Source organism: Hirsutella rhossiliensis, assembly GCF_020360975.1.
Source record: "Hirsutella rhossiliensis strain HR02 chromosome Unknown scaffold00002, whole genome shotgun sequence".
NCBI lineage: Eukaryota > Fungi > Ascomycota > Sordariomycetes > Hypocreales > Ophiocordycipitaceae > Hirsutella > Hirsutella rhossiliensis.
The window spans coordinates 1,662,852-1,689,072 of NW_025408668.1; the positions used below are offsets into that span (position 1 = coordinate 1,662,852).

The 26,221-nt window shown below is 50.1% G+C and overlaps 4 protein-coding genes across 4 annotated transcripts; 2 read left to right on the forward strand and 2 right to left on the reverse strand.

The window, feature by feature from the left end:
• Positions 1-614: 614 nt before the first annotated feature.
• On the forward strand, positions 615-3,886 carry HRG_01741 (uncharacterized protein; the record flags this gene model as incomplete). Its single annotated transcript, XM_044860212.1, has 4 exons — positions 615-886; positions 1,069-1,144; positions 3,143-3,286; positions 3,359-3,886. The coding sequence occupies 4 exons, from the start codon at positions 615-617 to the stop codon at positions 3,884-3,886; spliced, it is 1,020 nt and encodes a 339-aa protein (XP_044723845.1).
• Positions 3,887-7,864: 3,978 nt separating this feature from the next.
• On the reverse strand, positions 7,865-9,333 carry HRG_01742 (uncharacterized protein; the record flags this gene model as incomplete). The annotated part of the gene is made up of 4 exons (XM_044860213.1): positions 7,865-8,452; positions 8,495-8,659; positions 8,722-9,220; positions 9,284-9,333. The coding sequence occupies 4 exons, from the start codon at positions 9,331-9,333 to the stop codon at positions 7,865-7,867; spliced, it is 1,302 nt and encodes a 433-aa protein (XP_044723846.1).
• A 6,140-nt stretch (positions 9,334-15,473) lies between these two features.
• On the reverse strand, positions 15,474-17,234 carry HRG_01743 (amidase domain-containing protein; the record flags this gene model as incomplete). Its single annotated transcript, XM_044860214.1, has 3 exons — positions 15,474-16,516; positions 16,594-17,021; positions 17,095-17,234. 3 exons carry the CDS (start codon positions 17,232-17,234, stop codon positions 15,474-15,476), a joined length of 1,611 nt encoding a protein of 536 aa, XP_044723847.1.
• Positions 17,235-18,414: 1,180 nt separating this feature from the next.
• HRG_01744 (uncharacterized protein) lies at positions 18,415-20,903 on the forward strand (the record flags this gene model as incomplete). The annotated part of the gene is made up of 10 exons (XM_044860215.1): positions 18,415-18,429; positions 18,458-18,526; positions 18,565-18,645; positions 18,896-18,973; positions 18,996-19,180; positions 19,585-19,917; positions 20,160-20,360; positions 20,389-20,485; positions 20,516-20,695; positions 20,748-20,903. 10 exons carry the CDS (start codon positions 18,415-18,417, stop codon positions 20,901-20,903), a joined length of 1,395 nt encoding a protein of 464 aa, XP_044723848.1.
• Between the last annotated feature and the right edge of the window lie 5,318 nt (positions 20,904-26,221).

A 26,221-nucleotide genomic window follows, 5' to 3' on the forward strand; every position in this document is an offset into this window, starting at 1 on the left:
CGTAACGCCTCTTGAGGTCGACATGTATGAGTAGCTTTCATCTCATGTCTGTAGGGTAGCATCTGGTCACACTTCCCATACTCTGCTAGGCAGAACTTGACGTTGAAGCGTTTCCTCAGTTCACCTTTGTCCCCCGCCGACAAACACGAAACAGACGCGACAAGGTAAAAGCAGATCAGACGTGCAATATTTATTGCGCTCTCCAATCGCCAGACCGCTTCACGATCACGGAACTTTACCGCTCGACTAGACTTGATGAAGCAAGCCACCGGCTTCCAATCATCTAACCTTGAGGGATGTGATTGGGCGTCAAGCTCATTCTGGGACGCCCGATTTTGGCCATAATCTGACCAACTTGACCAATAGCGAGCCGGAACAAAGAGCTGCAGTCTCTTGAGCGCTTTACTGAACCGAATTCACGCTTGCATGCGTATGAATCGCGCCGTGATGCGCCAGACTATTTTATCAGGGCCTCGTCGCGCTTTGCAGTGTCCCAATTTCTACGGCAATGACGCCCTGTTCCGTCGTTGCGGTCGTTCCCGTACCAAGATTGCCGACTTCGACACGCCCAAGACGTTTCTTCAGTATCTGATCGCCTCCAAGTTCGCGACGCCATGGACAACTTCGCTCAGGCGGATGCGGCCGACTACGCAAGTGACACTGCCGCCTCACTCTGCTGCTGCCGGGCCGGCGAGGAAGCCGCCATGACTGTAGTAGACCCCCGCCTTCTCGACGACGGCCGCCTCGGTGCGATGGTGGGCTATGTGGCCTACGTAAAAATCATCTCTCGGCTGCCCTCGCCTGGGCATTTATGGTACCAGCAGATCTTTCCACGACTACCTCGACGATGTCCCGCCGAGAGCCGGTTAGAGTTTCCCCTAACGAGGTGCGATGTACTTTAGAAGTCCTAGAACGGCGACGTATTTTAGAAGTCCTAGAACGTCGGAACAACCGACGACGCCTACCTCGACAGCATAGGGTTACCGTTCCGGAAGATGAGCTCGCCCGCACGATGGCCGCTATCACGCAAGAATAGGCCGAGGGACGCTCACGGGCAAGAGCCGCAAGGCTACGAATGCAGGAGCAGGCGGACGAGCGCGAAGAGACGCCGCCGACGCTGCCACTCGTCATTCCCGAGGGAATGGTCCGTGACCTATAGGGTTCCCCGTCCGAAGACTGCCCGAGGCATCGACCTCCGCCGCCTATACGACCGATTCCGCACACCCCCTCCCCTCGAAAACGCGCCCGGGACCTATAAACGGAAGGACTTCCGACTCCGCTACCTACGAGGCCGGACCGACCCCGGAAAAGAACGAGGCCGTCGCACGACAACGCCCGGCTCTAACGAGAGTCCCTCAAGACCATTCTTAAACACTATAAATCTCGTTTTCGCGATAAAGAGAAGGAATCGCTAATAAGATCTTAGTATAAAGAGGTCCTACTAGCCCTCTAGGTAGAGACTGCGAAGTCCTTCTACTAGGCATTCGCCGACGAAAGGACGTTGCCGATTTCGCACTATAGCTTTTGCTATAGGAAGTAACCCCCGTCCGAGCTCACCACGATCCGCTGGAGGACGCGCCTGTCCGCCCCGTTGCTGCAGGCTACGACGGCGCTCTAGGAGTGCACGGACTATTTCCCCGCTAGCGACGACGCTAAAGCTATAGTTTGCCACGAATGCTCCGCTACTTTAAAGAAGGGGAAGCTGCCGAAGACCTATGCCGTTAATAATATATATATTAGATGCGAGCACCGGTATCCTAAAGCACTTAACGGCCTCTCTCCCGTTAAGGAAAGGCTAATTGCTCTATAGGCCTTATTTAGCTATATTACGAAGTTTATCGTCGATAATAAGACCCCGTTAGGCCTTAGCTACCGGAAGCACGTTAAGGGCTATATCGTGGTCTTTCCGAATAAGGTAGAGGACCTCGTTGCTATAGTCCTCCCTTACCCTCTTTTAGAAACTATCGAGAACATCCACGTCTCTTAGAGTGGCTCTAGCAAACCTAGCGCTGCCGACGTTGGCCACCTTCTCTAAGTACGTAAGTCCTGCGTGAGGGACGCCCTATCGTAGCTCTAGAAGAATAATCCGCTCTACGAGTATATCGCGATCGATTATAGCGAGATAGATAGCTAGGAGTACGCAGACGGCTCTAATATCCCTATCCTTATTATAGACAGTATATAGTAGGACGAGCCGTCCGTTGCCGAGAGGACGTAGATAGACTATATAGTCCTAGATACCGATCGAGGTTTAGAGGAGAACCGGTTTATAAGCATTAAAGAGATTATTACGTCGGCGTAAGCTTAGTCCGGTCGCGACTCTAGCCTTACCGAGGGTACTCTACCGAATAAATAGGACCCGCGCTTATCGGGTGACGCCCGTACCTCTACCCTAGGACCAGAGGGTGCCGGTAGTAATAGTAATATTATCCTAGAAACGACATCGTCCGGGATATTTCCTCTTAACGGGCTAGTAGCTTTCGAAGAGGCTAATAAGCTTTTATTTCTAGCCGGCGCTATCCGGACGATCCGGGCTCGAGGTGCCGACGAGGCTGAGCCGTGCGCGATGCACGTCTAGGGCACGGGAGCGTAGCCGTTCATCCTGGTGGAACGAGGTGCAGACTTTGCGGACAGCCTACACGAGGACTTCTTCCCGCGTACCTTCCCGAAGCTTTTCCCCTAGGGCAGAGGTGGCCCGAAGGCGCTGCACGCGTCGGACCTCTAGCAGCAGCAGGCTCCGGCGGCCGCCGGGCTCCATATAAACCTAAACCACTCGCTTAGTTACTGGGCCAGATACGTGCTACAGCGATATAGGGGACGGTTTGCCAGCCACCCCGTCTTTTGTTTTCTCGTCTTTAATATCCTCCTCCGCTCTTCTAACCGCCGTATCGGCATAATACGCACGATAAAGGGCTCTTTCGAGAGGGTTAAACGAGTTTACGAAACCCTAATAGCGGACCGACTAAAGAAGGCCGAGGACGAGATACGAGAAATAAGGAAGACGACGGACCCCGACGTGGCGTTCCTGCTCCGGGAGTTATCTATCTTCGGCCATGCGTAGCCGCTCTCCAACGAAACGCGACTGCTTATGCGTAGGAAGATATAAGCAATTAATATCTAGACCGGCACACCCGTAATTTAGTTCTCCATTAACCCCAACGACATCAACAACCCGGTCAAGATACGGCTCTCTATCCATAGGCTCCACGACTATTACGCGGCGAAGGACCTATTAGCGGATCTCCGAGGGAAATACGACAGGATTGCCCTCAATATCATAGACCCGGTCAGCTCTACTATCTTCTTCTAATAAGAAATATCTCTCTTCTTCGAAAAATACGTCCGAACAGGCCAAGAGTCGATCTTCGGAAAGGTAAGCCACTATTATGCAACGGTGGAGACGAACGATCGTGGCAGCCTGCACCTGCACGGACTCCTGTGGTTGCACGGCAACATAGAGCTGCCGTCGCTCATCGACGACATCGCCGACCCTCGAGAGCACGAGTACCGTGCCCGAGTGGTGCGCTACGTGGACTCGGTCTTCCATGAGTGCTTGGATGAGGACGCCGGAAAGGCCGTTCGCCAGCAGCGGAAGCCGATCCACCCCCTACCCGACGTGAAAGACCTGCGACCAACTCGCCATTTCCTCAAAGCTATGAACGCAATCGACTCGACCTTCTCCAAAGTCTGGATCAATCAGATAGAAGCAAATGCCCTGTCCAATCCGGACGACGAGTGGCAAAAGACTTTCCCTGACGGAATCAAGATCAGTGAGATCTTCGAACGATCGTATCGATCAACCACCAGCAACTCCAACACCAAAGGTGCATTTTCCACCTTCAGGGTGGCAAACCACTCAATCAACTCAACCAAAGAGTCAAATTGAGTAGATTGACGGCTTACATCAGCGAACCTCTCGTTGAGTTGAGCAATCCAAGCCCTCGTTGAATTGATTGCGTTGATTGATGGAGTTGATGCCCTACCCTACCTATTAGTAAGCTACTTAAGGTCCTCAACACCATCAACTTCTCGTCCTTCGTGGGGCACCTCTTCGGGAAGACATCGTCATCGACTGAAGCATCAATAATCCCCTGGTAGTCGGGTATTAGCCCTGCCTTCAGCCAAGACCGAATTGCCTGGCCTGCATTGATCGTGTTAGCCTGAAGCCGGCTGCGTAGTCGTGTGACCATTAGCCCAGCAAATGAGAACGCCCTCTCGCACTCTGCTGACATTGGCGGTATAGATAGCATATCAAAGGCCATTCGAGCAAGTCTGGGATACGTTGACTCTTTGAGTTGCCAGTATTGGAACGGATCCGTGATGTCTCCGTCATCTGCGCCGATATCAACAGTCCAGCGATCGAATTCATCGGCAGTAGGTGGCCCACGACGGGTTGTGGCCGTCTGACCAGCTTGTAGCCGGTGCCTCAGTCGGAACTGTTGGAACTCGTTCAAGTCGTCAACCTTTCGACGTTTAACCATCGGAATAGCCTCGTCATCGCTGAGAATTAATGACTTATAGTCGCGTTCCCAGATGCCCCGAACAATCCGTCGTGCCTCAAGGACCCATTCAGGTCGATGAGCCCAAGCCTCCTCAAACCATTGCAGTCGCAAGGCGGGATGGAGAGCGACTGCAGCATAATATACCGGGCACTCAACCAACTTGATATAGTATTTCTCCAACTTCTTCCACCCCAATTCGACGTTTATCGCGAAATGCTCGGAATCAGGCACATCCTTGGCGAATTCCTTTGCCTCTTCCAATCGTTCAAGGAGATATTCGAATGCTTGGATAATATCCCATGCTGTTCCGTATGCCACGAGGTTGCCGCCCTTACGCACCCGAATCTGGGCATCTCCTCGAGGGCCTTGATGGCATTTTCGAAGTGCTTAAGAATATTCCGAAAGTGGCTGATCACTGTCCAGTCGTTACCGGTCAGCAGGTCAGAATCTCGGAGGCATGCAGGCATGTCTTTCTTCTTTGACCTGCTTCGGGTATATTCGAACTGTTCCAATGCGACGAGGTCGTCAAGAAAGTCGTGCAGTAGAAGGGCTCGATCCATCATCTTATAATGGGACAACCATCGTGTCATGTTATCCGTTAGAACGTCAACTGGTTTCTTCGTACTGTCCCTCTTGCGTTGTAGATCCCGAAGCATGTACGTTAACCTATCCGATTGATGAATCCAGTGGACAAGGTTGTGGAGCTTGCCAATAGGCCCCCTCTTCCGCCAGAGATCATGTCGAGCAAGGTCCAGGTCGAGTCGCTCTTCTGATTTGAAGACTTCATTATCTTTGCCAAAGAGCAGCGCTTTGGCCACGAGATTGATGATATGCCCAAAGCAGCGGACCCGTCTCTGCTTCCTTAAAAATTAAAAACCGTCTCCCAGTGTTCCTACCGCCGTATCGTTATTCTTCGCATTGTCAAGCGTGAAATACCCGATCTTGTCTTGAATCTCGAATGATTCGATCACTTCCGCCACCTGCGACGCTATATTCTCGCCAGTATGAGACTCTCGGAGTTCAGGAGCCCAAGGATGATCTTCTGTGGCCGCTTTTCCTTAGAGAGATAGAACGCAGCAATCCCATTAAGCGCATAGCGATTGGGCGATCTCCAGCCGTCAAACGCAAGGTGTATCTGCCGGGGCGCTCCTCAGTTCCTTTATCACAATATGCTTGTACTGGTGGTATTCTTGGAAAAGCTTCGTTCGAATAGTCGAGTGTGTCATGTGGGCTTGAGTCAGGGCGATCGAGGGATTGAGGTATTCGAGAAGACGCCGGAATCGAGGGGCTTCAACTGCGCGGAAGGCAACATTCGACTCGGTGATCCAAGCAAGCAAGAGAGATTGGAAGACATCTTTATCGAATTGGTTTTTTAGCTTGTTAATGAATGCTTGCTCCTTCTGGTCATTGGCATCGAGGTTGAAGAATTGGGCAATAGAACGCTTGTTGGTTGTAGAACCCTTCGGTAACCGTCTACCTGATGGGTCAATAACATTGTGAGCATCATGTAGATGGCGCTCAATGTTTAGGGTCCCCTTTGCCGCGAAGCTCACGGGTCCCTTCGGCGATTTCTTCGGTAAACACCGCTCACAGACCCAGAGGCGATTATCTACGTTAGCTTGATGTTCAATGTCGAACCCAAAGCTCCAGATCCACGATTTGAGCTTGCCGGCGCGTTGAGACTTGGTATAGCCGCGGAAGTGATGCCAGGGGAAGGCATCCCACTCGAGATGGGGAACGGGGCCTGAGTCGCCTGAATCGCCTGATGGCGGCAAGGGAGTAGAAGAAGGCTCAGGAGATTCGCTCATTGCATATAGGAATGTTTAGATCAGCCAAGGCGTTGTGGAAGAATCGAGAAGTGTAAGTGGAACTGAGGCGAGAGATTGAACTTTGTTGTGAAGCGCGTCGATGCGCGCAGCGCGTCGACTCTTCCAACGGAACAGGGGCCCTGTTCCCGAAGAGGAGAGCAGGCTTACCTACAACGGGCCTGAGTAACCTGTAAGGTTAGTGGTAGCTATATACCCAATCCGTACCTACATTTCGCCTTGGCCACCTACCCTACAGGATCCCTGACCGTCAACGGCAATCTCATCAATCCATCAATCAACGGGAGCATGAATTGAATTGACAAGCTTATTCAGCAGACACTCGATTGAGTTGATTGAGTTGACGGTTGCTCAACTATATTGAGCAACCGTTGCTGGGATTGAGTGGTTTGCCACCCTGTCCACCTTCCAAGGTGAAGGAGAGCCCGATTCATCCGGTACAACCCGAGCATCAAAACCCAACAGGAACCAAGGAGGAAAGCCACCGTGCCTCTGCGGTCACAGGCATTTCTACTCAGAATGCCCATATCTCTCTGACTCGGTACGACCTGAAGGATGGTCTCCGGACAGCAAAGTCCGGGAAGAAATCGATCAGAAGCTCAAAGACCCTACTATCAAGGGCAAAGTCGAACGGTCCATCAGGAACCGTAAGAAGAAGGAAGAAGAGTCTCGACAGGAATCACCAGAAGTTAAAGGTACCGGTACTGCCTTCGCTGGACTCAGAGCCAAGGTCGAAAAGAACCAAGGCGAGAAGGAACAACAGCCAGAGCAGCCACCCGACTCGCAGATCAAATCAGCCTTCTCAACAACACCAGTCTATCCACTCCGTGACTCGTTCATCATGGATTCGGGATCAGACTTCCACATTTGCAACACTCCCTGCCAGACCCAGGTGCTCACACGGCCAACTCGTGCGGCTCACCAAAATCGAAAAGTACGCCGTAAGGAACATCGGTTCTCAGCAATATCGGCAAGTCAATATGGTTCTGGAAGGCGCCGAGAGCGACGATGATGTACCGGTATGCAATATCATGCGGTGGCTGAGAAGGCGAGTCCGTTCAGGCCGCCTATACAAGTAGGCGAAACGTTCTATGAGGCCCAGACGGAGAAGGCAAACGTGTTTCGGGGAGAGATCCTGGAGAGACGCGTGACTGCAGACGACATCACGGACCCCTAGGCGCCAGAGGTGCGGGTCCTGCAGAGGGCCCTCGACTGCAGCGTCATGCTCGCCGACGCGGCTCACTCGTGCACCTCCACTGGAAACATATCCCCGGGAGTCGACGGCATCACAGTTCGGATGTTGCGTCGGGTCTGGAGCCACATCGGCGAGGCGGTGGGGAAACTGTATGAGGGCTGTATACACTAGGGCCACCACCCGGTCTGCTTCCGCCTTTTACTATGAAGTGACTTATGCCGGGTCGTGACCGTTCTTAGCGTACGTTCTAATACAATGTGTAGAAGCCACATTCTACATCAACCCGCAGATTAATATCCCCACCCCAGACACACACATACCATGGTGCACCACAAAGGGACTTAGTTCTGCTTCTGCCCCTGCTGGGAAGCGCGGCAATCTGCCGTGGCCTTGCGGCCGACTTCGCCGCAGCGCCGGATATCCTTGGGGCTGTCCTTTTTGCAGATGTTAAAGGCTTCGAAGCCGTGGCGGCGGCAGTCGTCTTTGATTGTGATGGGGGGAGACTTGGCCTCGCACTTGGCAAGAGCATCTCGTGCCTTATTGGAGCAGCCCTCTTTGTCGGCTCTGAGTTCCGGGGAAAGGGCTTGCACGCACTCGTCAAAGATCTGCGTCGACTGCTCCTGGCAAGTGCCGCTGCCCTTGTTGTCATTATTCTGGCTGGCAGCCTCGGCCGGCATCCCGAGGCACTCCCGTCTGTTCTTTTCCTCCTGAGCGACGCAGTCGCTGCCGCCGTCTTCCTCGCACTTGGTCCGGACCAGCTTGGCGGAGTCGGCGCAGACGTTCTTGTCCCCCTCAGAGGCGGCAGCCTTGGGAGCGGGGAGCTCCTTGAGCTTCTCGGCGGCCTGGCCAGCCTCGTCAGTGACCTGCTTGGCGGCCGTGGCGTCGAGCTTCAGCGTCTGAACGACCTGGCCAATCTTGGTCACGGCCGCCTAGACATCGGCGCCAGAGCCGAGTTCCTTGAGGCTAGGGACCACATTTTCGGCAAAGTCAGCCTCGACCCTAACGTTGACAGACTTGTGGTTGCCTAGGGCCTCGATGGCCACGAGGAAAGTGGCTGCGACATCGTGGTTGCTGCCCTGGCTCAGTAGTTCGACGACGGACTCAATGGCAGTGCGGCAAATATCAGAGGCGCAGTTCTGGCTAGCGGCAGAGCTGACATCGACCGAGTTGAGGCCCTCGTTGATATCCGAGGCAGTACCGCCGGGGGTTGCCGAGGCTTCTTGGCGGCTTTTTGGAGAGCCTTGATGGTATCCATAGTAACCTTGATAACGACGTTGAGCTCCTCTCCGACAGAGGCGGCGACAACGCAGGCACCGATGACGACATCCGAGGCAACGCTCTGGCCCATGGCGTTGCGCACGACACCCCTGATAGATGCCAAGACCGACGAGGCTTGGGTGGCGTTGTTGTTGGCCGTGGCATCAGCAGCGGCCTTACCAAGGGCACCGGCAACGTTGGCGAGGTCCTGTTCCGTCTCTATTTTGCCGCCCCCCTCTGTGTTTTCAGCCGCCCCGGAAAGTTGGGTGACGACCTGGTCCGGGAGGTCAGCCCGTTTGATTTCCTCAGCCACGTCGTTGGCGCTGAGCCTCAAGTTGACTGCCACAACGCCATTATCGCCAAAGATGGAGCCGCGGGCCTCGCCCCCGGCCTCGTTTGGTCCGGCCTCGGTATTGACACTAACGTTGGTCGAGGATTCTCTGCCCTAGTTGGAGAAGACGTCGCTGTTGGCCCCGGCATCGACACTGGCGGGCGCGGCAAACCCGACAGACTCAAGAGCCGCGACAGCAGCGAGGACAAACGAGTATCTCATTATAATTGCGCTGGCTGTAGAGTAACAAAGAGGGTAGATTTTCAGGCGAGAAAAAGAGTGGTTTAATCTATTCGATCTGGAAAAGATAGTGAGTGATGCAAGGGGTTGCTCAAGATGATGGTGATCTGATGTTCTGGCTAGACGAGAAGATGTCGCTGCCAAAGGCCACATATATACCTAGTTCTCAACGCCGTCATCAGCCTCGAGGGCGCATACTTACATGTAAGCTGACGGTCGGATTTCCAAGGCACAGAGTCCTCAAGTCAGTCACCATGCTGGCCGCGTACTCGATAGCCATGCTTCTAGATCACGTACGATGACATTCATGCACGACTACACAAAGTCTAGCCATCAGCATGTTCCGAGAGGGAGAGCTCCGGGGCGAAGCGGCGTACCTGGTCATACCCGGCGTCAGTTGCTACCATGCCAAGGTCCAGGAGTCTCGTCCGGCTGAGCCGTGGAGCTTGATGACCAGAGGGCAGCGTACATGTGGTCTGGGGCGCGGTCAAGACTCTGCCCACAATGGGGCCGAAGCACATGGTCCAAGAAAAACAACGCCGGCTGAATGGTGGGCGCATAAAGTCACATGGAACAACCACCTACCTAGCATATCGACAGACTTGCTGCCCATCTTCCAAGCCATCATCTCTTCCGCCGTGGACCACCCGCAAGTGAAGTGGATGGATGACTCAATGAGCCACGTCAGTTACATGGATTACATGGCAACACGTCTGGGGCGCGGTCAAGACTCTGCCCACAATGGGGCCGAAGCACATGGTCCAAGAAAAACAACGCCGGCTGAATGGTGGGCGCATAAAGTCACATGGAACAACCACCTACCTAGCATATCGACAGACTTGCTGCCCATCTTCCAAGCCATCATCTCTTCCGCCTTGGACCACCCGCAAGTGAAGTGGATGGATGACTCAATGAGCCACGTCAGTTACATGGATTACATGGCAACACCGCCTAAAGGCGCATCGTTCGAGAACACCCGCGGATGGGGCAGACATTAGTAGCTGGTTTCTACACATTGTATTAGAACGTACGCTAAGAACGGTCACGACGCGGCATAAGTCACTTCATAGTAAAAGGCGGAAGCAGACCGGGTGGTGGCCCTAGTGTATACAGCCCTCAGGTCTGTCTCGCCTTGCGTCCACGACCCGTCCTAGTGTTTCATACTCCTGAGCGAGACTCCACCCTTATAAGCAAGGCATATCTACGTTTACATATTATCCCACCGGGGCCCGAAACCAGCTACTAATGTCTGCCCCATCCGCGGGTGTTCTCGAACGATGCGCCTTTAGGCGGTGTTGCCATGTAATCCATGTAGGGGTCACTGTTGCAAAACCCAAAAAGTCACCGCGCGAGAGACAAAATGGGTTAGCGGCATGAACGGCCCGCCCCACGGTACATTGGTCTATGTATCTCGGCCCAACTTTGGTGGAAAATTTGGCGTTAACAGGTAAGGCAACCCCTCATGGGTTGCGCAAAAAGCCTTGAGGAACGAAGACTGAGGATTGAGACAAACAAGACGAAGACAGAGGGCGAGAGCAAAGAACGCAAGCAGGCGGTAGCGCCAGGAACTAATGCATGCAAGAAGGTAGGCAAATAAATTGGCCATTCGGGCACCATCCCGCAGCGGGAAGAGGAGAAAAAGCAAGAAGGCAAATACAGCGATAATAACGGTTGCGGGGTAAGAGAGAGAAGGGAGTATAAGAGAGGCACCAAGGCACGAATAGGAGAGCAGAAGCGTCTACCCTAGCTACCGATCGAGCAGTTAGGAAAACAACTACAGCATGGCCACTTGCAACGTTTCCGTGGAGTTCTGGTGCGAATTCGGGGCCACGGAGCTCAAGTATAAGCATAGCATCCCGAAGACGCTCGTGACGCAGGTAGGCCAGGCGAGGCCGGACGACGAAGCCAGCGCACTATTCCTATAGTGGATAAGGCCGATCCTACGGGAGCACGAGGCGGCGTGTCGGAAGGCAGCAGGGGCGCGCTGCGAGAGTTGCGGCGAAGTCGCAAAGGATATTCTATAGAGCCCGATATCGTACCTACATGTAGAGAGGCCGTTTATGGTCGTGGTCGTGTCGTCATTCTGCGGCTAAGAAGGATGCGAAATAAGGGCGAGGCAGGAAATGCAGGACACGATAGCAGAGGCGGGGCAGGCGGACGGAAGTATAGGCGCAAAGCAAATGCAAGGGCAGATGCATAGAGCACAGAGGGGAAGGTCTGCCGGGTTTGTGGAGAGATGGCGGGGGCGAGGAGGTGCAGCCGATGCCTGGCGGTCGCGTATTACAGCAGGCAACACCAAAAGGAGGACTAGAAGGTACACAAGAAGGGATGCAAGCCAAAGGCAAGCTAGGGAGCTAGTGAGGGGAAGCAAGCAACGCCGTCGAGGCGGCCTTACGGCCAGCCTCAAACGCCGCAACGGCCTTTATAGAACCCGCCGACTTTAACGACCGTCGTCCCTATAGCTTGCATAACTAAGGAACGGCATATAATATTTTATAGTAGAAAACCGTATCCTCTATATAGAGCAATGACCGATAGGCGAGAAGCGGAGTCGGCTTCCGCAACAAAGACGCCTTTTGCCGAGGCGCAACTATAGGCCCCCCGTCGCCGCTAAATGCAGCCGAGAGGTGCGGCGGCAAGCTGGCAAGGAAAAGAGAAGGGGCGAAGCGCAACGCACAGGACACAAATGAGGTCACGGAGAACGTCTAGAGGCAGGCACTTTCGTAAGAAACGGGTTCGGAAGCTAAAGCTGTCCTTGAAAGGGACAAACGCTGTAATGTGCAGAGTAATAGTAATATGGGAATCATGCCAGTTTACGAGTCATGCCAGTGTAACAATTATATAAATAGCGCAGTAGGCATTAAGTGCCCGACCCTCCCGATGACCCGGCATTAGGTTTTAAGTATGTAAATATACGCGGCCTTGCCTGTTTTTTAATATCCCCAAGTCTGCCTTAAACCTCCTTCTTAAGATATACGTGTATATATAAGACTCGGCGTTCCACTATAACACCCGATAAGTCAAATCATGCATAATATACGGGCGGGGGCTTTACGGCACGACTGACATGCTGCACTTGCACTACACGCAGACTTAAGCTAAGAGCGATTGACCTGTCGCTAAAAACCTGAAAAGTAAGCCGATATATCAAATAGTGAGAGTGGGATACCTATGTAATAATTACATGTAGCCACCCTAATCGTTCTATGCGCGCCTGCTATCTATAGTGTTTAACCGTATATAAATAGCTACCGTATCGCGTATTACGCATTTGCGTTAATTTAGCTGTATCGCCCACTATTAATAATATAAATACCTACCGTATGATTATAAGGTAAAGATTATAACATGTATAGCATAATATTATAGGGGAAAAGGAAATTAGAGCTGATATTAATATGCTGCATAAAATACAGATTACATAGTCATCGAAGCGTATAGCCCGAACTGTCCATAACATCTAATCGCGTAAAAACTTAAAGGATACGGACCTGACCTCTATGTATAAATATCTTTGGAGACAAGTCTCTAAACCCTCGCTTTTCTTATAAGATACAATACACGGACCCAAAGCCTTGTTCTATTCCCTACAGCTGCATTTAAGCTTGAAAGAGTCTGAATTGGCCACTTTTGTTGAGTTACCACCTTCGGCAGCTATGATACGCGGGGTCCTATCCTTTGCCACCTGTTGGCTACTATGGTCCAGCAACGTCAATGCAATAGCACAACCAGTGGATCATTCAACACCACGGCCGCCACCAGAGCCACCAAGTTTCTCTCCTTCCTTTTTTAATCCCTTTCTTTTGCCGGATGGCTGTGATGGCTCTTTCTACATGAGACTGTCTCAATGGGACAGTACATATGGGTTGTCTCTAAATTATAATGCTGATGCGCCGTCACAATTTGAGAGCCAGGGTGGGATCACGTTTGAAGGGCAAAATCCTTCCAATGACGAAGTTCAGGGAATTCTGCTTGGCTGCAGCCTCCACGAAGTGGAACAAGCGGGGAATCAGAATGAACCCAGAATTATCTTTCGCATCGCCCCATCGCCCCACATTGTTTGGTTGGGGGGTACAGTGGCAGGACTTCAATATTTGGCCATAGGAGGAGTGTTTTGGTCCCAAGTGCAAAGTTGGCGTCTGCTGGATGGCAATGCGCCGGGGGAATGGACCCCAAACCGTGGCTATAGCGAACAAGACTGGGGGTCTTTCCAGGCCAATAGCGATTCACTAATAACCTTCCCCAGGGATAGAGGAGGAGGCGCCCGCCTCCGCGAACAAGTTTCCGGCAATGCGGTCCGATCAGTTGGCAGAGTACGGCATGAAATCGCTCGCACATTCATACATTCTCTAACGGCAAACAATCCCGTTCTTCAACGACTGCTGGATTGGGACCCCAATACCGAACCAACCCGCGACTTTCCGTTAATTCGCCTTCGACAACGTAAGACTCCACCCAGTCAGATCAAGGAACTGTACTAACAGCATGTCGCAGCTTTACGCTTGGCACATACAGCAATGCGGGCAATCAATTGGAACTCCTTCACTGGTATACCGCCCGAACTATTGCAACCTCTTGCCGATGGCTTGGCGACACTTGCGCAGTGCGCCATAGTTTACCGTGCGATATTTGGAAATCCAAAACATCCTCGCAGGACAAAAAGAGAGCCCCAATATTGCAACGCACGAGAAACAAATTGTGGCGCAATCGCGACTGAAGGTTCAGACTCTTGTACCGACTTGATCAACAAGGTCCAGCACAGTAATGTGATCTGCTCAAAAATTGACAAGTTAACCATCGACTTTCACCTACGAAATGAATTATGGGACGGAACTTTCGATGTTATTGAAGTTACCTTCAATAATCTTAACACCAGAACCCGTATTGCGAGAAGACCCTCTAGAGGGGGCAGTTTCACGAAAGAAATTGTCCTTACTGATAATTTCCAAAACAGTATTATTCCCCTAAGCAGTCTCCATGACGTATCTATTATAGATACCCCAGATGCCGACTCTAACGGGTTGTGGGACCAGGATAAATGGGGGCTAAAAGGTATGTGGCTTTACAAATTCCTATACCTTAGCCTTGAATCTAACCTGGAACTTATATAGGGTTTGAATTAAAGGCAAATTGTGCCGGTTCGCCAAAGACGATTTCAATGTCGAAATTCTCAAATGTTGATAAAGATGTTCAGAACACGGACGACAGCTGGTTCAAATATGACAAATCCCAGGTGGTCTGGACAGGGTCATTTACAGATAAAGATTGGAAATAGCTTTTGTTACAAACAAAGTATTAGTATATATACGTCAATTGGCAAGCATTTGTCAACTGGCGCCTGACTTTTGCGTGGCGACGATTATAATAACTTGTGTGTTAAGTGCAGCAGATACCGTCTAGTTGTCCGTCTTGGCGGTGGCGGCTCAGTAACATTTCCAGGCCCCGATACGCAGTGCGCTTTCTTGTCTCTAGGATTGTAGATCAACTTGCCCCCATTACACCCGTTATCGTCGACGGATTCCTGGGCAAATTTTGTCTGTTGACTCTTTTTTATCGTTTCACTCTTCTTTATCGATTCGCCCTTCTTTGGGTAGCACTTGAAATACCACTTTAAAATAGCTTAGTACTAACTACGTGCTCGACAATAGGGGCGGCTCGACTTACTCTTTCATTGCTCCACTGCTGAGAACAGCTTTGGCACTGTAATCGCTTATCAGCCTCTGCCTGATTGCGACATGCTTCTGCGAAAGGACACTTACTTTGCCGTCGCAGAGTTTCAAAACCTCCGCAGGCTTTCTGCAGTTTTCTTTACACTCTGCACTTTCTGAAGGGTAATAAATGTTGCATTCAAGATAGTTTATTGTACCCTCGTTCGATTGTATGTTGTGCGGCTGGCATTCCACTTGAGTGGAGGAATCCTTTTGAAGAACGTCCACGAATTCTTCGGGTGTCTTTTTATCACGTTGGTAAGCTCTAGAGTGCGTCCTTAGATTTAGAGGGGCTGTTACTAACATTGATTTTCCCTAGTAGTTTAAACTGTTCCAATTCGTACTCTCCGGCGACGACTTTGCCGACGAAAGCAGCCACAACCATGCTGAGGTACTTCGTCTTGAGGTGTATCACTACTTCATGGGCAGATTCCGCTCCTGGGCCCCTCGCCAGGTGGGCAGCGTCCTTCTCCTCTGAGTGCAGGACATCATGTCCTCGATAGCACTGCCCCACCTGACCAGCTCGTCGTCCTTCCACGCCGCTTGCATGATGCCCAAGCCGATGCCCATGCCCGACTCCTTGTGGACGCCGGCTGGCAGCGTGATCATCGGGGAGCCCGCCTGGGCAGCAATCTTGTAGCTCTGGCCCGGCTCGAGAGGCACCAGCAGGCCGTTGAGCTGCTTGCCCTCGTGCTGTAGGGCGGCGTCGATGCCGTCGCGAGCTGACCCTTGGCGAAAATTGAGGGCGTCGTTGTAGGCTGCGTCTTGAATGCCTCCCGTGGCGAGCGCCGCCTCCAGGCCGTCCTGGCCCGAGGGAAAGGCCGGGTGGGCGTTGGGGAAGCCCCCTTCGCTGCCCGAGTAGCGTCGGTTGTACTCGACAATGTCCCGTAGCGAGCGCATCGGCGAGTAGAGCAGGCGGTCGAGATATTGGTTGATGTTGTTGTAAAAGTCAACCTTGACCACGCTGTACTCAGACCCCTTGTCTGAGGTTCCGTTGAAGTCCCAGTCCCAGCCTTCCGGGCTGATGATGGACTCGTGTGCCTTGATCTCGGTCATGTTGTAGATCTCGGCGCCGCACGTCTTCAGGAGGTTGATGACGATTAACAGCACGTCCCTGGTCTCAGGATCGGTCAAGCGCCAGAAGCTCTGCCACGGAATGCCGAACTTGGCCTCTTTCAGGATCTCCTTTGTGCTCAGGAGCTTCTCGAAGCTCTTCTCGGGTATGTGAAGCGTGGATTGAAGCTCGGTGTAAGGGTCCAGCTTGTCGGATCCGTAGATTGCGACGAGGGCCAAGACGGCATCCCGGACGGTGCGGCCAAAGGTACCGACGGAATCTTGGTGCTCCGACTCGGGGATGACGCCGGCGCGCGAGGTCAGGCCGACGGTTGGCTTGAAGCCGACGATCTGGTTGCGCATCGCCGGGTTAATGACTATGATGGTCCAGATCCCCGTCAGAACTACGGTTTCAGCTCTCCACTCCGAATCAGACACATCCAGGGGGGTAAGAAGGGCCCTGGCTGGCCTCGCCACCTACCACTGCCGTCGGTCTCGGTGCCGATGGAGAAGGCAACGGCGTTGGCCGCCACGCCGACGGCGCTGCCGGAGCTGCTGCCGCCAGGGTTGACCATCAGGTTGTAGGCGCTGCGGCACTGGCCGCCACGAGGCGAGTAGCCCTCGGAGTAGTTCGTGCTGCGCATGTCGGCCCATTCGCTCATAGCGGCCTTGCCGAGGAGCAGGGCGCCGGCGTCACGGAGCCGCTTCAACACGGTCGCGTCCCGCCGCGGCCGGCTGCCCAGCAGCGCCCAGCTTCCGGCCGTGGTCTCCATCATGTCGTTGCTCGCAATGTTGTCCTTGATGGTGAACGGGATGCCGTGGAGCGGGCCGGAGGCGTTGCCGGCGCGTCGCTCTGCGTCTCGCAGGGTGGCTGCCTCGAAGATTTCGGGATTCTCTTGCATAACAGAGCTTCAGGTTTTAAGGCAGGCCGGAGTCAGCTTCCTCGTCGCGATATACCATGCAGAGCCCCAGCTCGACGCACTTGAGATACGGCCGCGTCTGAAAGGTCCGCTTCAGATAGCAGTGGACGAGTTGGACAGACGTCACCCGGCCATCGTGCAGCGCCTCCTGCATCTGCCCGATCGTGGCCTCCTCGAGCTGGAAGCCGTTGCAATCTCCCATGACTAGGTGCGGAGGCAGCTGCGCATTGTTGTCCGCGATTGACGGCGGCGCACAGTTGCAGAGGCGACACAAATGCTTCGCCGGCGCGGGGGCCAGGCCTACCGCGGCCGACGCGAGCAAGCCCAGCAATTGGAAGGACGTCCACGACATTGTCGTAGCCTACGCTCTTGGCCGCTGGCTTCATCGGCGAAGATGCTGGAGGACAAAAACTGGTGAACGAAGTGTGTTAAGCGGATATTTAGTTATACCTTATACTGTGTATGTATGTCGTACATACTTTTCTATAACACTTCACCTAGATGCGTACCTAGACGCCTACACCCTGCGATTGTGTGACCCATCGTCGTAAAAGAGTTACTACAAGAAACATGCGAGGCCGTTCATTAGCTGTCGCTGCGAATTGCCTCGCGCCTTAAGCTCAAAGGGTGTCGTCCGTCCCCGGTGCATCATCTTTATTTACTAACTCGTTGGAGTGATTTACACATTTAAACACCGGCTCGCGAGGAAAAGGAAATCAGGAAAAAGGTCTCCTTACAAGGGAAAAACGGTAGGGAAAAGGGACGAGGCAGCGGTTGGATGGCATGCGTGAGTGCAAACAACAAGAGAACGTCAATCGCCAGCGCCATCATATCCGGCGGCCAGGACAGCCTCCAGCGGCGCAAAGACCCTCTCCCCTCTCCCTCTCCCTCCTTCCTCCTCTCCCCCTCTCCCTCTTCACCTCGACTACTCGTGCCCCACGACTAACATTGCTACACTCTCTGCTCTCTTTTTCTTTTCATTTTCTTTCTGCCCCGTAGGCCCTCGAGGGGGCTTGCGGCCGGCCCATGACTTCGTGGGCTTTCTCAGTCACCCGGCCTCGGCCAAAGACTGACACTATTACGGCTTCACTGCCGTGCCTGGAACCCGCTGACGGGGGAAGGGCCCCGGATTTCCGACCGACCTCAGAGCCTCAGGAATATTCTATGAATCTAGTCTTCTCTAGCCTAGCTAGCACGTCTTTTGCCCTGATAGGGATGTCCCAAACGGTAATCAATACTACTACTACTACTACCACTCAAGTGGGTCGCACTCCCTTGTATTCTTCCTTTCTTGGCATTAGCGCTAAGGAATCTGCTGTATACAACGCTCGGGCGCTAACAAGGGCGATCAGCAACACGCTCAGCGCGAGCTGAGGGCGGCCATGGCACCTAACACGGTGGACTAGGCGCGACTAAAATCCCAAGAACAGGAATCGATTTCTCCCACGAACGCCCCAGGAGCTGGAGAAGTGCTCCTACGGCAGGTTCCCCGCGGTTGTCTTGCCGAACTGCAGTTGCGACGATGCGCACAGCAACCCGACGACTCTTCATTCGGCTCCACAAGCAGCAACAGCGCCGACTCCGACATCGCCCAAGAGGACGTATCGCACGAGGTGTAGAGCAGCAGCAAGCATGAAGATCAGGAAGTGGAAGAACTCTTGATTTAGCTATCTAGAGGGGAAAAGGAGCAACATCTTTATAGATGACATAAAGGAGTGGCTGGGAGATGCTAAAAGCATCTGATCATAGAGTGTAGGTAGGTGCCTATAACGTGTGCATAATGTTGATGGTTGGTGTGGCTGTTTGGCATAGTGTAGATGGTAGGGGTCAGCCTGTTGGAGGCTGATATCCTGTGTGTGACAGGACGCTGTAATGGGAGACGCAGCAGACGAAACCGAGACCGACGAACCGGATGACCTGCCTGAGCCTCGAGGCCCAGCAGTAACGGTTGCCCACCCGGCAGAGACTCATCGCCAGCCAGACAGAAGCACAGCGGGCAAAGCTGGCCGTATTCCGCGCATTCTGCACTGTATTCAACCAGACGGCCGCCCAGTTCACCTCAGCCCAAGCTCTCAACTTCGCCAAGGACTTCTCGCGCGGCTTCCTCAGCTACTGGGACGACGCGCTCAACGGCGCGCCCACACGCTGGTAAGAACGCCAACAACCGCCAAGGAAGAGACAGAACTGCTATGGCCAAGAAGGGGATGGCACAGACAGGGGTCCCCCTGCCGGTCCACCTAGATCCACGGCCCCGGAAGAACCCCCCGCTCCAGCCGCCTAGGGATGACCTGTGTCTTCGTGCGGCTCGACGAATCGTCCCCAGCGTGGGGCTTCCAGGGACACGCCATTAGATCTCGTGGCTAAGACCCTCAACCTAGGGGCAGAACGCAGGCCACAGGTCGCCCGGGTGAAGACTTGATGGGCCATACGGGCCTCCGGGAGGCGAGAGACCTGCTCGTGGGAAAGTAGGATAGCTGGGCGGCTCGCCTCGGAGCCGTGGCGGTTGAAGGCTTCCAGAAATGGCACATATACGCTGTGGCAGACTGCCCCAGGCAGCTCACGGATATCTGGGGGGCCGTCGTGGACTATGACCAAGCTATCAAAGAGGAGATCAGGCTCCAGACAGGCGGCGAGCCAATCGATGTCCACGTGGCTAAGAGATACGCCGAAAGCTCTGACCAGCCCACTGTGACGATGGTTGTGTCTTTCGAGGCGCCGATACAGAGGAGATGGCGGCACTTCGGCACCAGCCGACTAGCCCGACTGATCGCCAAGAACCCCCAGCCCGCGCAGTGCGATAACTGTTGGCATTTCCACTCCCGCGCTACGCATGCGACCGAAAACAGGCCTGCCGACGATGCGGCGGGAAAGACCACCGCGATAACGTCTGTAAGCACCCGGAGAGGTGCGTGAACTGCTCCAGGCCCCTCCCGGCAGACCATACGGATTGTCCTGCAAGGCCCCGGCGCTCGCACGGCCAACTCGCGCGGCTCTCGAAGATCGAAAAGTACGCCATAAGGAAGATCGGCTCCCAGCTATATCGGCAAGTCAATATGGAACTCGAACGGGACACGGCTACCGCCTCCCCCCAATTCTCCTAAGGACCGACCCCGTCGCCCTGCGCGAGAGCCGCCGAGACTCGCCTAGGCACGCAACAGGACCAGCAGCAGCAGCAATGCCAACCCCAGCGGCTGCCACCGCCTACCCGCCCGCCGGCGCCCGACTTCACAACGCTTCTCTTACCGCAGCATGAGACAGTGGTCGCAGCGGACAGTGCCGAGTCTCCCAAGAAGAGGCGCCGACAGAATGCACGCCTCAAACCATATGAGTGACAGGCCCCCGACACTAAGAAGCAGCGACAGGGGAACGATCCGAGTTCTCCACGCCAACGTGGCCAAAATAAGGGCCTATCATACCATAGCCCTACGACTAGCAGAAGCAGGAGATTACGACGTCGTGCTCATCCAGGAACCAAACGCCTAGATTGAAACAGAGAATGGGGCATATAGGACCCAGACGCACTGGTCCTTCCACGCCTTTGCCCCAGAACGAGCCTGGGAGCCAGACCAGGCCCCGAGGGTGATTTCATATGTCCGTAACGATGCGGATATACGGATAGAGCAGCTCTGCCTCACGCCTACGCGCGATCTACTCTGGCTCCGGGTAAATGGCATTCTCATTATCAACTGCTACTGACATGAGGGGACACTCTGAGCCACTCGAATACATCCTCTACCAACATGAGGTCCCTGAGAAATGTCTTATTGCGGGCGACTTCAACGCCTTCCACTGGCCTGCCTCGTTTCTGGCCAGCATTCGAGAGGATATCGGTGATGCTCTTGTCCGGCCATATACCGAAGAATGCTCTTAAGATGTCTCTCTGAACGTAAAGCACTGGCACGTCTTGACAGTTTTCGAAGGAATTAAGGTGCTCGAAATGAAGCAATTGCGGGAAGAAAGACCTTTGGTGTAGCTGTATTAAAGCCCGAAAAGAGGGTTTTCCGCCACGCCAGAATGCTGGCCCTTCGGGCTCTAAGAAGTCCCGAGGAGCGCTCCTAATGCCGGCCTCACGACCTCTTTTGACTTTTGCGTTTATAAATCCTAACTTTCTAGCTGTTATGCATAGTAGCCTAAGGTAGTGTCTGTTAACATATGCCTTTAATGTCTTGTAAGGGAAGCTCTAATAATAAAAGGGAAGGATCGCAAGGTAGTAACAAATAGCTGTATATAGGCCAATCTTGCACTTGTAGGCATTCGGAGGTTTCTAAATTCTCTGTGGCTTATTTGTATCTGCGAAGTATCCGTCTAGTCTGCCTTAGGGCTTTGAAATAAGCATATACGGCCGCCGGATATAGTAATAACCTCTTCGGCTTAACTTAGACGTGCTTTTTAAGAATCTTAGCTCTAATACTTAAGTACCTTATATTATTATAGAAATTATCGATGCTTATAATTATAACTATAATCGATAAAATATTTCCTTTTAGTCGATTTCTGTCCTATTATCGAACTATTAAGGGAAATAGTAGATTGTTTTTGTCTATAAAATCCTTCTTAACTTAGTCTTTATCGTAGACGGAAAGTAATAGAACTCGACGCGTAATGCGTTATATACTTAGATAGTCGATTAGATAGCGTAAATTCTTAAGATCTACTATTATATCCGACTATTAAGACCCGATATAGTTCTAATAGTTAATAATAAGATTATTGTTATAGGCTATAAGGTGCTTTACTTAGTTACCTATCTTAAGCCCCTAAGAGACTTATAAAAGGAAGTATACTATCTATAATATTTATAATAGGATTTCTTTATATAACGAGATATAATACCTTCTTCTTATATAGAGAGAGCCTATTTAGCTATAAATCTACTATAGTATATTAGCGCTCTTTTAGTAGTAACGTATATTTCGAAAGACAGCGCTATTAGATAGCGCTTTAGGTTTCGCTACTTCTTATTAATAGGAGTAGTTAATATAGGGAAATAATAGACTTATAAGGTATATAATATAGCCGCACCCTATATATATAATTGTCCCTATAAGTATAAATCGTTATTTAGATTACGTCGCTTAAAGTAAAGTAAAATATTATTATAAAGGAAATAAAAGGCACTTCTTATAAATATAATAATTAGTTAACGGACTACCTTAGTATTCCTAAGATATTATTATATGTTTTAAAAGTAATCCTATTTTTAATTATATATTTAAGATCTTATAAAAGCTATATAACTTCTATAGTATAAGGGATAGCGTATAAGTTAAAGTCCTTAGAGATTAACTATAAGAGCTTAATCGTTATAATTCCTTCCTAAAATAAAAGGTCTATATTAAAGAGAAATATAAGTTAGGAAATAAAATAAGCCTTTTATATACCGTTTTTACTTAGTTTATATATAAATATTATTTTACGCTTAAAATAAAACTTATATTAAGATACGCTAACTTATATACTATATACGGCTAATCTAAGTAAGCTAAAATAAGATAAAATACGCTATATAAAAAAACATAGCGCTAATTATATTAAATTAGTTATTAAGTATAAGGTACTTAAAGAAATTTTACGTTATAACTTTAATACCTTTAAAGTCTAATACTTTAAAGCTATTAAACCTATACCTTTAAAAAAACCTAGCTTTATATAAGACTAGTATTAACTAAGTAGCTAATAAAGTATTACTAATATATTAGTACGCCGGCCTTACTAATAAGGATATAGTCGCTACTATATTAAGACTACCTTACTTATATATAAAGGGATTTTCTCTCTTTAATAAGCTTTAGTCTTACTATATAAGGATAAATAATATATTATATATAGCTATTATATTAAGACTATCCTTATTACTTAACCTTTTATACTATAATATATATATCCTTATAATTTCTAAAGCTTTTTCTTTAAGTTACTTAGTAAGAGATAGCCTTACTAAGAGGATAGCATAGTATTATTAAATTAGTTTAAAAGAGCTACTAAATATAAGGCCTTTTACTAAGGGCTATAAAGTTACCTTTATAAAAAGGGAGTATAAAGTCTATAAAGGTTATATTAGCCCTTAGTAATATCCTAATACTATTAAATATATTGCTACTTATAAGCGTAAAGCTATTATTATAGGCTAAGTATTAAGCGGCCTTATAAGCTTAGATTAATAAACTAAAAATAACTAAATAACTTTAAGAATAACTTACTTAGCTAAAGTCTAAGGTAGCTAATTATATAGCTACCTTAGGTCTTAAATAAAGGAAAAGAGATAATTAAAAGTCCTTTAATTTATAAAGTAATTAAGCGCCTAAGATTAAAATAAAAAATATACTATAACTTATTATAAGGGTATTTACCCTTAGTATAGGTCTAGGTATTAGCCTAGACCTTAGCCGATAAGCGTTACGGGGCAAGGTAAGCTATACGTATAAACGCGTATTTAGTAGTAGTAGGCGCGGCGTATAGTTAGATCCTATATAGCTTATTATTATAATATAATAGGAGGCACCTATAGTATAACCCTCTGCCTACCCTATAATAGTATAAGCTATTATTATATTAGACTTAATATTAGAACCTTAGCAGCACTAACTAGGGCAGTAGTAGTAGTAGTAGCTACTATAGGAAGAAGCCTAGTACTAATAGCTACGGTAATAGGCGGAAGAGCTATACTAGCAATACCTATAGGAAGAGGCCTAGTAGTAACGGGACGAATAAGCCCGGTTTATAAAGCTATTCTACTAGATATTATAAGACCTAGACTAACGAGCAACCCTATACCGGATCCTTAATACCCTCTTAACGCTGGCTCTAATAGATACGCCCCCCGCTACTAAGAGGTCGGAGCGCGAGGCGGCCCTTAGTAGATAGAAGCTACTGCCTTAGCCTACCTAGGATAGTAAGCTAGAGACCTTTTACTTCTTCCTTAACCGCCTAATAGCGAAATACTATATTAACGAGAAATAAGGCCTTAATAGCTATAAGGAGACGGCTTAGTTCTCGCTCCTCTATACGCTACTACAGCCCTAGATATAGCGAGTAGCGGGCTTCTAGGAGCGGGGTAGTCCTAGGGGGACGAAAGACCCCTAAGTATTCTTTAACTACCTAGTCTACGCCTTCGGTAATATATAGGAATAGGAGAAGGCGTAGGATAGGCTACGGACCCTTACTTAGTAAGAGGGGCAGTCCTTCGAGGAGTTCTTACTAGAATTTAAAGAGACCCTAACCTAGGCGGCGGGTCACACCGCCTAAGATAACGGCGCTAAGCTTACCTAGCTATAGAACTCGATCTCCCTAGTGCTCTAGGAGCTACTTATCCCTATTATAATGCCCTCTACCTATAAGGGCTACGTAGGCCGCCTTATAAAGGTAGCCTAGGGATATAAGTAGACGCTATACTTCTAGAAGCTATATAAGCGCTTAGCCTTAAGCGGGACTAATAGGCCGGATAGCTCCTCCCTACTTAACCTATCTACGCCTAGGCCTGCTCCTAAGTCGGCGGTCGATATAGATAGCGACGTCCGGATAGCGGCTATACGCCCTAGGGGGCGCGGTAATAGTAAGACCCCGGCTACTTTACTAGCGGCGTAGTCCGGTAAGATAGCTAAGTAGGTACCCTACGAGGAAATTAGTAAACGACGTAAAGAGGGCCGCTATATACGTTACGGCGTAAGCACGTATATAGTTAAGTCTTGCCCTTACCTCTTAGTAAGGAGGCTAGTAGAGATATAGGTTACCCGCGCCTTATTAGAATCTAACGATAAGGGAGATAGGGGAACCTCCGCTATATATAAAGCGGAGGGAAAAGCTTAGCTCTAGTATAAAGGCGGGCCCTAGAGCTTAGTAAGCTAATACTAGCTAAGGACGACCTAGTAAGGCGTATTAAAGAAGAACCTACTTTAATATTAGTTATTATTAACTAAACTTACCTCCTCTCCGCTTTTATAAATAAGGGTTATTAGTATTACGCCGTAATTAACGAAGTAAAAGCCCTTAAGCTACGCTTACTAGTAGAGAAGATTTGCCTTAGGCATATAAAGGGCGCCTTAGCCGCGATAGAGGGCGCGGTTATTAAAAGCGTCGCCTAGGTAGCTATAAAGGTTAATAGCCTCCTATAGCTACTAGTAGTATATATAGTCCCTTAGCTTAAGTTTCCCTTAATTCTTAGGAAGCTATAGTTAATATATATAAAGTTATATTTAGTACCGTATAAGGGGGGGCTATAGTTTAGCCCTATATAGTCCTAGGTCTAGTATAGTAGTAAGGAGGGAGCGCCGGACGCTCTACCTAACTTATAAGACGCCTAGGAAGTCTTAGCCTTAGTATTCGTAGGTATAATATAGTAAATCTATAGGCGGAAGGGGCTAGCTATAGCTATAGTATCGATCTACGCGGTTAGCTTAGCGGATATTAAGAAAGCGCTACGACCGAAGCGCCCTTTATCGGAAGAGGAGCTATAGTAGGCTATCCCGCCGCGGTTCTACGACCTACTACTACTTTTCAGGAAGAGCGAGGCCGATAAGTTAAACCCCTATAAGCTAGGCGTAGACTACTTAATACCGCTCTATATAAAGGATAACGGTAAGGAGCTTCCCTTACTATTTAAGCCGCTATATAGTATATTACGAGAGGAACTATTAGTATTAAAAAAGACCCTTATAGACCTCCTTAATAAGGGATTTATTAGGGCTAGCTCCTTTAAAGCGGCGGCTCTAGTCCTATTTATATAGAAGCTAAGGAAGGGACTTTACTTTTATATAGACTACTAAGCGTTAAACGTAATTATACGCCTAGACCGGTACCCCCTTCTACTTATAAGAGAGACCCTCTATAACCTAGTAAAGGTAAAGTAGTTTATAAAGCTCGACGTTATCTAAGCGTTCTATAAGGTATAAATAGCGTATAGGGAGGAGTAAAAGATAGCGTTCTATATAAGATATAGCTTATTTAAGTAGATAGTTACCCCCTTTAGCCTAGTAAGTGCCCTAGCTACGTTCTAACGTTATATTAACCGGGTACTTAAGGGTTTCCTTAATAAGTTCGCGTCTATATATATAGATAATATTCTTATTTATTTAAGCGGGAGCTATAGAGACTATATATAAAAGGTACGGAAGGTACTAAACCGCTTAGTAGAGCACGGCTTATACTTAGACCTAGATAAATACGAATTTAGCGTTAAGCGCGTTAAATACC